Raw genomic sequence first — 14271 nt, 5'->3', positions numbered from 1 at the left:
AGGTAAAAAAATGTGCTGTCTGAAATTAGCTACATTACTGATCGCTATCACTATCATTCAAGCAGGTAGATAAAAATCGTTCTTGTTATTCATTTTTGATTATCATAGCGTAAAACGTTATGATGAAAACTGAATTATATCTAATGTATAATAAATAAGATGATAAAGTAAGTAATTTAAATTTCTAAGAAGTCGTATTTTTTACATCCTCTATCGTATCATAGAATTGGCGAGCGCCGCCACAACGAAATACATCAGTCTTGAAACTTTAGTCGATAAAGCATTAAAAGAAATGACTAGGAGAGATGAAATTACAAGACGGTATGTAAATGAATGGAAAATTTGCCCCAAAAATAATTAGTAACAAACAGAAGTGTTTCTACAATCATAGAGATCATTTCTTTATGATATCTATCAGTATCAATATGCTACATTTGTTAACTATGCAGAATAAGTTATAGTCAAAGCAACTAGGAAAAAGTTTCATGAAACTATGGAGACTATGATCTATTTTACCGATATTTTTAAACTGTAGGAAGCTTATAATAATAAGAAAAAAGAATTTACAGCTAATAAAACTATTTAGCAGTACTATAATATCAAATTAATAAAGTACATAAAATATATTAGAAAAAATTGTCCATAAAGATGCCCAGTATGTTTTGTAATTCTCTGTCAAATTTCTAAATTATGCAGTATATACTGTACGCAATACACGCATTTAAAATAATTCATATAGATAAAAAAATGATTCCATCGAAATGCCAAATTTGCTAACTTAATTAACTAAGCTATTAACTAAATTACTTCATAGCATCGCTACATTAAATTTATTAACAATGTAACATAGATGAAACAATAGGTTATGTATAACGACATCTATTCGTAATTCTATACCAATTTCTAACTTTCTTGCGCATAAAATGACACAATAAGCCATAAATATTGGCAGTAGGGGAAAAACAGATTTCGTCATAATATTTATCCGTATTTATTATATCGGATTTGTTAACGATTCGTATATGTCGTTTCTGATGTAATCAATTAGATGAGTAAATGAAAGTAACAGGAAAAGTAATATCAGCAGAATATCATTTGCATGCGCATGCCAAACCTTATATCACTGTTCAGACTTGTAGTATGTATGTAAGAAATGATAGAGTGTAGATGATACAATTAGGAATTTGATGTATCTTGACCATAGATAGTAAAATCACTATAAGATTACTAATCTGTGTTCGGTAGTTGAATTGATGACTTTCTAGCTTCGGATTTCAGGCATTTTGCAAAGTGCCTAATTTCGTAAATTTCTGATAACTGATATAATGTCATTAATTGCGAGAAAGAATTTTCTCAAAATTCTCTTAATCCATTAATCATTTATGAATATAGTAAACTACACCTTCTAAATCATTCATTAAAGAGTATTACGTATATTTTTTAATACCATGGACAGTTAAATCAGCCTTAAACCTACATGTCTTAATTTAATAGCGATAAAGATGATGACGATGACGATGATAATGATCATAACCGGAAAAATAAGCTTCCACTAATGCCGAATGCCGGAAATATGATAGATAGCCTTGTAGCTACTGATCCAGTCGGGTAAGATGGAAAAAACTGCACTTTCAAAATTTAAATTGTGGTAGATTCTCTTATATCTTGTATTTGTCTAGTAGAATTAAGATTTATACAAACCGGATAAAGTGGCTATCTTTTGTTATATAGCTTGTTGAAGTCTGTATTTAATTCATTGCAAGCCAATGGAAATCCAGATATTCGAGTAAAAACGCTGCTTCATTTTAATTCTATGGATTAAATCATAATCATTCTGCACCATATTGTAGAGCCGATATTTCCATGATCGATGTTATTTCTGGAAACATCAGAAATAGCAGAGAAAATACTGCAAATGGAAAAGAAATGGTGAAGAAATACCATAAAGAATTATTTAACAAGGTTCAGAAACTTAAAGCCCGCGAGAAAGACACACAGAGTAGAGAAGATACGGCAAATATAAGGGACATGATAAAGGAACACTACAGAAAAAAATTTGACTTAGCTCATAAAATTAAAAATCGTGGAATAAACGCGCAGAATAGATATCATGTAGCAAAAAAAATACTACAGGAACACTACAAAAATTGTCTTGCTTTGGTTAACGAAATTAAAGCTTCTGAAAATAGTAAGCAGAGCGGAGAAGATATGGCTAAAAAAAAAGAAATGACAGAGAACTACTGCAAAAAATTATTTGATGTGGCTAAAGAAATTAAATCTCATGAAGAAAACATGCAGAGCAGAGAAGATAGAGCAAAAGAGGAAGAGATGGAAAAGGAATTCTATAAAAATAGAATTGCCTTGGCTAAGAAAATTATAGCTCACGGAGTAGGCTCACAAAACAAAGAAGAAAAAGTGAAGGAAGCAGTAAAAGAGCAATACAGGAAAATTTTGGCTTTGGTTGACAAAATTCAAGCTTACGAAAATAACATGAAAAGAGCAGGTGGGGCAAAAGTAAAAGAAATAGTAAGAGAATACTATAACAAATTATTTGCCATGGCTCAAAAAATTGAAGCGCACGAAAAAGCCGCACAGAATAAAATGACTCGAATGGTATTCGCATAACTGGATAGTGTCTGATAAGGAGGTCAAACGTATTCATTAACGAAAAATGCTATATCACTGCTACGCGCTATTTTGCAAGAGTAAAGTGTGCTTGTCGTTCTGCGTAATATAAATTCAATTCTAATAAGAGATATCTGCTTGGAGCTATTAAAAGTTTCAAGATATAGGCGTATCTATAGAATAGCAATAATTCAATTATGATTGTTAAGAACGATAAAAATAGTTAGCAACAATTCTATATTAAACTCTGTTACACTATTTAGTGACAAGATAGCAGTTAAAAATCTTTATTGATTACAGTTATATATTGAAATTAACAGTTAAACAGACAAGAGCATAATCTTATAATAGGATTGAAATATGAATAAAAACAACTTAAATCATAATAAGAGTAATTGAGTGTGTATGCGATTTCGAATAAATATCACGATAGATTGTTATTTTAGAGGTGTTATTGTAGTAATTTTAAGAAAACCGTTGTACCGTAATTACATTAAAATAGAAAGAGGCTTCAGGATCTTCATATTTATCCGCATATTTAATTATCTTACAGAATCAAAATTTACAGGCATGTTTAAATATAGATAAAGTAAAAGACATGGAAGAATGTTTTTAAATCAAATAATTTTTATTGCTTTTCATGATCAAGATAATGTTGCTTCGTGCTCTCTTGTACAAGATTATACTGAAAAATATACATGTACAATAGGTTATCATACTCTCCATGGTATTCTCTAGAGAAAGATATATAGAAACACGATTTTAAGTTTAAGACCACCATTTTACGATAAAATAGTCTAGTACAATTGCATAGTTTTATCAGCTTGTGCATCAACTCACCTTTTCAAAATGTACTTGTGATACTCCACACAAAAATAGTATATAGCCTCTATCGTCGCTAAATATGTCGATGGTTGTTTCACTTGTGGTCTAAAGATAAAATACTTCAAATTTAATTGAAATATAATTTCCAATCATAGAAAATAGTTCAAGTTCGTAGCCTTTGCCCCATATATATATTGCAAAATTTTCCATCGATAATTGTAGAATATTAGTATTTCGCACGATAAGATAATGGAATTTACAACTTGTATGACATTACCTCCAGTAACAGGTTTCAGCAGTAGAAAGTTGGACTTTTTGTATATCTGAAAACATTTCATTCTGGAATGGATTGAGATTAAATTATAAGTATTTGCAATGTAAGACTTTCTAAGTGGGAGCATACCGTATTATTTTAGTTTGTTGAGTATCGAATAATTTTACATTCATTACGACATGTAGCTTAAAGCTGAAAACGGTTACGTAATTAGTCCCCAAATTTTCATTTACTTGAAAAATAGATGTCGCTTGATTCCAGGTACTATCAATAAAAATCACTTGATCGAGTTGCCCATGGCTAATTTTAGAGGACAATGCCTCAATGGTACAAGAATCCTAAATACAAAATTTTATTATCACATCACAAGTACTAATGAATATAATTATATTATCGAAATTAGATTGGAATAAGTTCTAGATAATACATATAGAGTAGTACGCTTTACCTTACATGGATATACCAGGATAGCCTAAACATTATGGAAACAATTTATGAGTATAAACTATAAAAGGTGGAAATTTTGGCATGCAAGGACATTCATCATAGAAAGAACTTACTTTACTTTTATTTTTCACGGAGGGCATATTCTGTCGGAATTAATATTTAAACAGAATACAATCATTATAGTAATATACATGCACTATATTCAATGATGCAATTTTATAGTCATTGTATCCTAATTCAAACCAACCGGATAATGATATATTGATGTTGATTGAGGAGCAAATATCCGAGCATGTGATGTTGTACTCTTGGAAGCTTTTTCAGCATAATGTTTAATGCTATCAATAGTGTTATTAAAACAACGAAAAGAGTTTTTTAACCTTATACCAGTTCACAATAATTGCAAATTAGTGCGATTTTCAATTTTACTGTGTTTTAATAGAATATTCTTAGTGAACTAACATGTCGATATGTACAGGTAAAGTTACATTCGGTATTTGATCCGGAGTTAATCCTAACATAACATTGCATTCGTAGCAATAGTACTTCCTGGATGACTTGCATAGGTGGCATACCTGGCGTTCTTTATTCCTGCCATGGTTAATACCATTAGATCAAGGATAGAAATGACTTAATATAGAAACAGGTTGCACTGTTAAGCAAAGCCAAAGCATACAAAATAAATTATGTCTATCCTACGGAGATGTACAGTATGTTGTAATTTAATACAATACTGGACTATACGGCTACCGTAGTTTCATCTCTAGCAAGATTAGCATTATAGTTTGTAAAGATGATGCACTGTCTAGAAGTAATCAGGCACTTGAAGTTGCCGTATGCGAATACTCAAGCATGAAACAACAAATCAGCTAATTCGATGTTAAAAAGGAGTTTTTCTTTTTTACTGTAAGAGCTGTAGACAGTTGTAACTATAGTTCATCTTGTCGTGCAGCCAACAAGGCAGTGGCTAGCAAGCGATTCGTACTGACTGCTAATAGACATAGTGAAAATAGTATAACAGATTGAAGCAAGTAGGCAGCTATAGCAATTAACTGATTTGCACTTTGCGGCAGTTGATAAACGATACAGTAACATTGGATCAAGATGATCGAAAATCATTATGGATCATTGTTCGCGAGTAAACAATTGAAACAGCGACTTGATTACATACCTTAAGCCGAGTAATGATAAAAAGAAATATGAGATCCTTAAATACTACTGAATGTAATTTCTTATGATCTGCTAGAGTACTTGACTAGTTCGCATTAATATCCAGCAGTAAAGCAGTCGTTACAATTACGTAAGATGAAATGATCAAAAAGTCATTCTAGAAAGCAAGTTGGATGACTAATAAATATTGAAACAACGACTGATTTGCTATACCCTTCAATTTGAGTAATGACTGATCAAGGATATCTTGTTTTCTACATGACATAATATTATTCATAATCATAATTATATTATAATTATAAATAACGCCTTATTGTAAACTACTGTACAGCAATGTAGTCTGGATGAGCAAAGCGCTAGACAAGTTTGCTGGAGTTGTGGGTATTATTACCTTTGATCAAGAAGACCGACAGTCACTGCAGATCATTTGAAAGCGGTTCAAAATAAGAATCTACGATAACCTGATTACTATACCTTAATTCGAGCAATGGCTGATAAGGATATAATTTCAAATGCTTGAATTGTGGAGGCAATATCATACGTAGTTTGGACATTAGGCTAGCTGCACAACGAGTATTAAAAGGAGCTCATTTGAAATATGCCAGGTTGTTTTACATTTCTCTCTTGGCTGACTAGGTAATAACGTTCAATGGGATACCAAAGTGGTAATCCACAAGTACTTGAATTCCTTCTGCTTTTATACAACTATCAATCTTTAATACTGCCGATTTTAAGGGATTTGAATAGGAACTGGGTGCAAAAATGATATGCTTGCAGGCTCAGCTAGCGTTCTCACTCGTGGACTGGCAGCAGACTTAAACTCCCAAACTACTGAACACTGTACGGTTCAGTGTATCATTCTTGTCTTGCTATACTAATACTCAAGCGGATACCTCAAGACTATAGACTGACTGCTTTCTAGCACCGAATTGTGACTGTGTATGCCAAGCAATATGGCAGTAACCCGATCGTAGCTGATTTGCTTGTAAATATCTTGAAGAAACTTACAATCTACCCTCATATTTCAGCTAGAGTTTAGAGGTAATCAACTTAGCACTATTAGAAATGGCATACAGAAAGATTAGCAAAATTAGGCTGTCACCTTTGATTGCAAATACGGTAGAGCAGCACCTGATAGATCATCATCAGCTCATTTTGTTTGCAGGCTAACGTTTATACAGACTAGTATGCAATAGCATGCAATTCTAATTTTTCAATTCATGGCAAGAGTAATGAATATTTTGGGGGACCGGCTTCATAGCCTTGTCGCTTGTGCTTACCTATTTTACTATCTCGTCCTTTACTAAAAGTTATCTCTCACCAATGTACGTACACTAGACTCTGCATTTAGTTAAGGACTCTACATCAAATCTTTGTTCGCATCCGCCCATATCAATGGCTGACTCCATTTCACTTGCTGCTCCAATGGATGAGGTGATAGTTTTTACAAGAGACTGACAAATAATAATACAGAGTAGCCATGATCACTGTAGACATTGGTGAGGATATTGATTTTTAGACTCTTCGACTACTGTTCATCGCCATTGTTCTGCAAATCAATACTGTCTAACGTATAGTCCTGTACTAAAAGTGTCTCACAATAACTATCTTAGTCAAATAGTATTTCTAAAAGGAATTTATTACAAGGTTTTAGGAGTAGTAGAGCAATAATTAATGACTACAAGAATCTAATCTTAAATCGGACGTATTCCGAGCTCCAAGCGAAGTGAAGTCTCTTCTCCCTTGAGTTCATCTGTGCAGTGGTTATCTGCATTTCGTTCAATCCATTTATGACAACTTGATTAATCTATAATCAGACATGAGTCATCCAACAAAATACTTTCCTCAAATACTGTAGTAGTACATCATTACCTTCTACAATCCAAATCGTTCTACTGAAGATGTCACTACTCTTCTATGAACTTCTAGCCCCTTTCTCTGAAAGGCATTTTAACGACTGCAGTGTTTCTAGCCACATCAATCTTGTACCATAATTAGTCATCACCCATTTCTAATATAGTAGTTAGCAATCATGTAATATTAACTTCACGATAATAGCTATTCAGAGTAGCCTAACTGCATCCTACTGTATATAGGCATCCTTAGAATCAACTATGGGTGCATCACTACACGTCCAATCAAGATGTTTGTCAAGAGCAGCAGTCTGTAAAACCCTCTATTCCCATCTGAGTCCATACCAGTGGGTTATTTTGATTGCATTTGCTGCTTCGATTTGTGAGGTTGCAGCTTAGTCTGATACTGTAGAGCAGTTGGACATGTACAATGATGTTGTTCTATGACAGTATAGAGCTGTGTGTACTACTAATAGTCACTATTGGATCAATCCATACGCTTCCACTGTGTCACTCTTTCAAGTTGATCAGCAGCAGCTTGCAATACATGAAATGATTGAAAACTCCATCCGCATCTCGGCCTCGAGCGGGTATGCCACAGGTCCTTTGCACCGTTGATGTTTCTATGACAGTATAGAGCTGTGTGCACTACTAATAGTCCCTATTGGGCTAATCCATACGCTTCCACTGTGTCACTCTTTCAAGATGCTGATCAACAGCGGCAGCTTGCAATACATCAAATGATTGAAATCTCCATCCGCATCTCGGCCTCGAGCCGGTATGCCACAGGTCCTTTGCACCGTTGATGTCATCGAGTCATTACCACTGCTAGGCTCATCAATCAATCAATCAATATTATTCTAATTCTGATTCACCTCCAATTCATTATTGTCAAATGATTGATTGAATTAATTTGCTAAACCGGACTGGAAAACAATTTGCTTGGCTCAACTTGTAGCAGACCATGCAGCAGCTTGCCATCCAAGCCTGATTGTCAACTGCAAACCAGTTTGGCTGCTTGATTATTACAGTACCTGTCACTCCCGTTGGGGCGTGGCAGGCTGAGACTATGTGCGACTTTCTACAGTCGTTGGACTGATGGCTACAATACTGAGTACTGTAACTAGCAGACATTGTACTGTAGCTGGGAAGGCTAATGTGCACACTTGAGCGTCACCGGTATGGCAAATGACGCCACTTTTGACACACACACACACACACACTGGGGCTGTTTTGTGGCTTGAAAATCTCCATACAACTCTTGTCTATCACCCTTAATCGATAGTCGTCACTATATTGCCAAGCCATGTTTTCGGCTATACCCTCATCATCCACGCTGCACCCACTTGGGCAAACATCAACATCAACAACCGCTGGGGAATTAATACGTGAAGGAAAAGCTGTTGGAGCCGCATTTTATTGCGCATTTCCTACACGCCTACACTACTTTAGCAAGATCATTCCAGGTAAGATAGTTTTCTAGCATCGTTTTCATTCCTTTTAGATTGCATGTGTTTTAGTTGTATCTTATGCACTCATTTTGGACTTAGTCTTTGTCGTTCGAGTGGAGTTGATTGGGTTCGAATGCAATCATGGTGAAAACGCCGAGTCGTCAACCATCAATATGTTTATATTAAGCATGTTTTGAAATGATGATTTGTATTTCTTATTAGCTTTGACATCGACAACTTGCCTGATATCCTATATAGAGAAGAATGTTGAGAACGTGCTCTCGTCGCCTACCAGCTTATTATTTGCCTCGATCGAATCGAGTGCGATGGAATAGTAAAGGTGTAGGGGAAGGTGTTCCTTATAAAACGCTCAAAGAGCAAGTAGGTGAACAAGCGATCAAGGTACCTGCATCGGCGGATGTCGTGGTAGTTGGTGGTGGCTCATTAGGTGCCAATACCATCTATCATTTGGCCAAGATGGGCGCAACTAATGTTGTTCTTCTTGAAAAAGATCAATTAACGGCTGGTACAACCTGGCATACTGCTGGTTTAGTTTGGCGTCTACGCCCAAGCGATCAAGAAATTGATATTTTGAATTATACCAGACAACTAGTCAGTCATACGCTAGAAGAAGAGACGGGGATCTCCTCTGGATGGATTCAAAAAGGTGGCTTGTTCATTGCATCCAATAAGGAGAGATTGGATGAATATAAAAGATTGATGACGGTATGATGATCATAAATTCATTTCCTAAAGAACCTAGGCTGCATTGATCTTAAATTGTCCTTCGTAAATGTTGATTGGATTGTTTGTTTTTGCCTGTTTGATGATGATGCTTTCATCATCAACACTACCATCCACCAAACGATGCTTACTATACTCGTAATTGACGTACACCTAGTCTAGTGTAGTTGAAAGATGGAGACAAAGACGCTTTCTGAAATCAAATTGCCCACTTAGTCTGTAGTATTTATTGCAATAGACTACAGTACACAACAGTCTGTTAAAAATCAATCAGCCATAGCTAACAATGATGCAGGCAGACACTCAGCCTTATTCCAGCATTACAATCGTATGACATTTCATTCTTACTTTAGCTCGGTCAAAATTTTGGTGTTGAATCCTATGTCCTATCACCCTCCGAAAGTAAAGATGTTCATCCGCTAATGAACGTCGATGATATGTTTGGTGCTCTATACAGTCCAGGCGATGGAGATATTGATCCAGCTGGCTTTATAACATCTTTAACAAGAGCTGCATCAAACAAGGGTGCAAAGGTAAGAACATCATGCTCTCCTCTCTTCTAACTTTGTGCAGATCTTAGCCGAGTGATCACCTTCATTCCACTAGTGGCCTTATTGAACTGTATTATTTGATAGTATTATAATTATTTATAATATTTGCCCAATTGAAGGTAAACGTATGTATGATTACTTTATGCTACCGCATACTTACCAGATACTGTATATCAATACGTATATAGCATAGGTTGTACAGTAATCCTACTATAAAATCTTGAACACGCGATCAGTCTAAAATAGCAATTTGATGTATTCAGAAACTTGATAAAAGTTTTATACACACAGCCCTCCAGCTGCAATTTACAACCTCATGAGTTAATCATATTACTACTCAGTTAATAATCTATTTCGATACCTAAGAGTTTTATCCGCAGTTTTTTAAGATGTGTTTTTCAAATTTCAATATTGTTTGCTCGCAAATATTGTTTAATATGGGTGGAAATATTGTAATAGTATTTAAGATAGTGTGCATGTTATAACCAGTGTGGCGACCGTAAATTGAATTTTAAAAGTTAGAGTCAAGACTGATGTTTACATTTATATCAATAAATTAATTATTAATCTCTTACCGATAGTTATCAAGTTCTAAAACATGCTTTAATACCATAAAAATTACAAACTAGATCATACAAAACTGCCCTGTGACTGGTATAGCAACTAGTATTAACGACTTTGGTGTACCATTTGTCACTGGTGTCCAAACGAAGTATGGTGAAATTAAAACCAACTGTGTTGTCAACTGTTGTGGTGTTTGGGCTCCAGCACTAGGAAAGTTGGCCGGCGTTACTGTCCCACTTGTACCTATGAAACATGCTTATGTCGTCACTGAAAGGATTGAAGGCGTGCATAACTTACCTAATATTCGTGATCATGATTCTTCAGTTTATTTGAAGACTCAAGGAGATGCAATATCGTTCGGCGGTTACGAACCAGATCCGATTTTTACTGACGTAAGAAAATTAGCAGAACTTGTATCATTGGATATCGTGTGTACTTTGTATTTCATTAACGACTATGGCATAGATAATAATTTAATTAGACTCTATTTAATTTAATCATTCAATTCCACTCTTAATAACTAGCAATAAATAATTTTAATCCTTATATAGGTTAGCATTAGTTGAATTGAGGTAGTTATAATGTAGGTACATACCGTAGCTGCTGCCCTCTACAAGATTTCGTCTTTTAGTAATGACAGTTATTATTGCAAAGTCTTAGTTCATTCTGATCGCTGTTGTTCATTACTATTTCGTATGTGTTATCAATTGTAACAACACTCGAATCCGGTTATAAACACACATCGATTTAATTGTACTATGGATTGCAGATTACGTTAATTTTAAATTCAATAAAGATCGCTTATATTATTAAACATTTCACCTTTTTAGGTTCCCAATGATTTTGCCTTTGGTTTGTACGAATTGGACTGGGATGTTTTTGCAGCTCATGTAGATGGGTGTGTTAATCGCATGCCTATCTTAGCCGAAACTGGCATAAAATCGACAGTCTGTGGACCTGGTGTGCATTATTAATTGATAGCATACATGTCTATTTCATTCTATGTTTTTGATATGCATACATTGATAAGTGCAAAATCTATTTATGTAATAGCATAAGTAAGGACTAATGTCACTGTCCTACATTCCTAATATAGAGTCATTTACTGCTGACCATAAGCCCTTAATGGGAGAGTCGTATGAAGTTCGAGGCTTCTATTTTGGATGTGGATTCAATTCTAGTGGAATGATGTTAGGTGGGGGTTGTGGAAGAGAGCTTGCCAAATGGATTTTGCATGGTTCTCCCGACCTGGACATGTTTGGATATGATATTCGGTATTTCAGTACTGAAAATTATTTCAGAGATGTTTATTACATAGTTTACTACGTACAACAGGCAACAAAGATTTAATCACGATTTGTGTTATGATATTCCTTTATGATAGCCACTTTCTTACATTGTATGCATCCAATTCTATATTAATCACTCTCTAATAACTTGCAGACGGTTCGCGCCATCAATGACAAATAATAATAGATGGGTTAAAGAAAGAAGTCATGAAGCGTATGCTAAAAACTATGCCCTTGTTTTTCCACGAGATGAACCCCTTGCTGGTAGAAATATGAGAAAGGATCCATTCCATCAAGTCCTTTTAGATGCAGGCTGTGTCTATCAGGAAAAGCATGGATGGGAAAGACCATCATGGTTTGACAAATCTGGAACTGGCACAGAGGTGATTTATTACTGCAATAATACAGTAATATGTTGATTAAATTCTCTCCTCGGGCAGAAATTACAGTATGACTTGCATTTTAGGTATTTTCTTACGATTACTACGGCTCCTATGGTAATGAAGCACATAAAAACTACCCCTATAGGGATAAACTAGAATATGACTATACCTTCGAATTTACCAAGCATCATGATATAGTAAGTTTACATTACAGATAATAGCAATAAATAAAATACTTCCTTTTATTATTATTAGTTACAAATACCTTCAGCATGAAACTACTAAGTTACTTTTAAATGTTACTTAAACTTTCTAGATCAAAGAAGAATGTCTAACTTGTCGTAACAGCGTCGCAGTCTTTAATATGTCATATTTTGGAAAATTTTACCTTCTTGGGCCTGATAGCCAGAAAGCAGCTGATTGGATCTTCAGCAATGATATGACTAAGGCGGATGGTATGTCTTCCTTTAAAATGTGCTTTAGCTTAATGTAATGCTTTAAACTTATGTTAAATAGGTAATAGCGTGTATACATGCATGCTGAACAAAAAAGGAGGAATTGAAGGCGACATGATAATTAATATGATTGATTCTGAGGATGGCAAATCATCTGTTGCACCTAATTTTGACGGTAAAAATAAACAATTGATCGATAGAGTATGTATATTATTATTAGCATATGACACAAACAGGATATAAATATGAGTTAATATGTATCATTTTGTAGGGAGAGGATTTTATGTCACAGTCGGTGGAGCGGTCGCTACTTACTGTTTTGAACACATTAGAAAAATAGTTGAAGATAAAAAATGGGATTGTCGATTGATCGATTTATCAGAGGATGTGGGCATGTTAAGCGTTCAAGGTCCTAAAAGGTATGCCTTTAATCTTTTATAATATTATCATGCTTTCATGATATATTACATGTATAACAACAGACTATAGTTTAATTTCTAATTTCTAACATTCGTTACTAGCCGAAAAGTTTTGGAATCGCTAACTTCCAGTGACTTAAGTAATGACGCATTTCCATACTTAACCAATAAAATAATCGATATAGCAGGTCATAAAGTGAGAGCTATTCGGGCAACATTTGTTGGAGAACTTGGCTGGGAATTACATATTCCTAAAGACTCTTGCGTACCTGTCTACGAAGCGCTTATGAAAGCGGGTGCTGAACATAATATCTGCAATTCAGGATACAGGGCAATTGATACATTAAGTTTGGAAAAGGGTTTTAGACACTGGCATGCTGATATCAGACCTGAAGATACACCACTCGAAGCTGGATTAGCTTTTACTTGCAAATTAAAGTCCAATGTAGATTTCTTTGGTCGAGATGCCATAGAAAAGCAGAAAAGTGAAGGATTGAAAAAGAAGTTGTATTGTTTCTCTGTCGATGAGTGAGTGCAAAGTTCTTATAGTGTGACAACCACGATCATTTTGGAAGCTGCTATATCTAGAAATTTTTTACTCAAATTGCTGATCTTTATGCTATCTTGTAGTCACATTATGCTGCATGGATTAGAAACAATTTGGCGTAATGGTGAATGTGTCGGATTCCTTCGCCGAAGTGACTTTGCTTTTGCACTAGGTAAGAGTATTGGTTATGGGTATATTCGCGCCCCTGAAGGCCAAGTTATCACAGCAGATTTTGCAAAATCAGGAAAGTATCAAATCGAAAGTATTGGTAATAAGTTTGATGCCAATATACATTTGCAATCACCTTTCGATCCAAAGTCGAAACGGGTTCAAGGAATATATGATTGATTTATAAAGGCATTCAATCAATTTCTATCTGTTTCTTTTCATAATCAATATGATTGACTTTTTTGGGGTTATAATAATGCCATGTTATTACTATTAATTGGGAAAAGCCAATGTTGACATTGAAGTGTCTGCACAGACTGGCGCATAATTTTTTTATGTCATTTAATAGTTTACTTATAATATCTGTGCTAAAGACTGAATAAAGGATTTTATTCACCTTGAAGACGGAGATTAACTGATTTAAAAATTTCTATACATTAACATTAAGATAGGGGTCATGATTATGAGGTGGACTTATGAAAATAATGATCATAAGTTCAGTTATG

At 34.7% G+C, this 14271-nt stretch overlaps 3 protein-coding genes across 3 annotated transcripts; 2 read left to right on the top strand and 1 right to left on the bottom strand.

Annotated features, from left to right (window-relative positions):
• Positions 1 to 10: 10 nt before the first annotated feature.
• On the top strand, positions 11 to 2625 carry TRIADDRAFT_53514 (uncharacterized protein; the record flags this gene model as incomplete). Its single annotated transcript, XM_002109978.1, has 3 exons — positions 11 to 65; positions 225 to 321; positions 1851 to 2625. The coding sequence occupies 3 exons, from the start codon at positions 11 to 13 to the stop codon at positions 2623 to 2625; spliced, it is 927 nt and encodes a 308-aa protein (XP_002110014.1).
• A 713-nt stretch (positions 2626 to 3338) lies between these two features.
• Positions 3339 to 4769, bottom strand: TRIADDRAFT_53513 (uncharacterized protein; the record flags this gene model as incomplete). The annotated part of the gene is made up of 7 exons (XM_002109422.1): positions 3339 to 3359; positions 3466 to 3555; positions 3958 to 4062; positions 4173 to 4196; positions 4285 to 4314; positions 4419 to 4509; positions 4747 to 4769. The coding sequence occupies 7 exons, from the start codon at positions 4767 to 4769 to the stop codon at positions 3339 to 3341; spliced, it is 384 nt and encodes a 127-aa protein (XP_002109458.1).
• Positions 4770 to 8500: 3731 nt separating this feature from the next.
• TRIADDRAFT_53512 (uncharacterized protein) lies at positions 8501 to 13945 on the top strand (the record flags this gene model as incomplete). Its single annotated transcript, XM_002109977.1, has 14 exons — positions 8501 to 8660; positions 8699 to 8772; positions 8904 to 9371; positions 9743 to 9922; positions 10570 to 10896; positions 11335 to 11464; positions 11601 to 11778; positions 11948 to 12176; positions 12260 to 12373; positions 12493 to 12631; positions 12693 to 12806; positions 12903 to 13050; positions 13153 to 13578; positions 13681 to 13945. 14 exons carry the CDS (start codon positions 8501 to 8503, stop codon positions 13943 to 13945), a joined length of 2952 nt encoding a protein of 983 aa, XP_002110013.1.
• Between the last annotated feature and the right edge of the window lie 326 nt (positions 13946 to 14271).

The sequence above is a fragment of the Trichoplax adhaerens genome, genomic scaffold (assembly GCF_000150275.1).
Source record: "Trichoplax adhaerens TRIADscaffold_2 genomic scaffold, whole genome shotgun sequence".
Lineage (NCBI taxonomy): Eukaryota > Metazoa > Placozoa > Uniplacotomia > Trichoplacea > Trichoplacidae > Trichoplax > Trichoplax adhaerens.
This window is presented reverse-complemented; position numbering and strand designations above follow the sequence as displayed.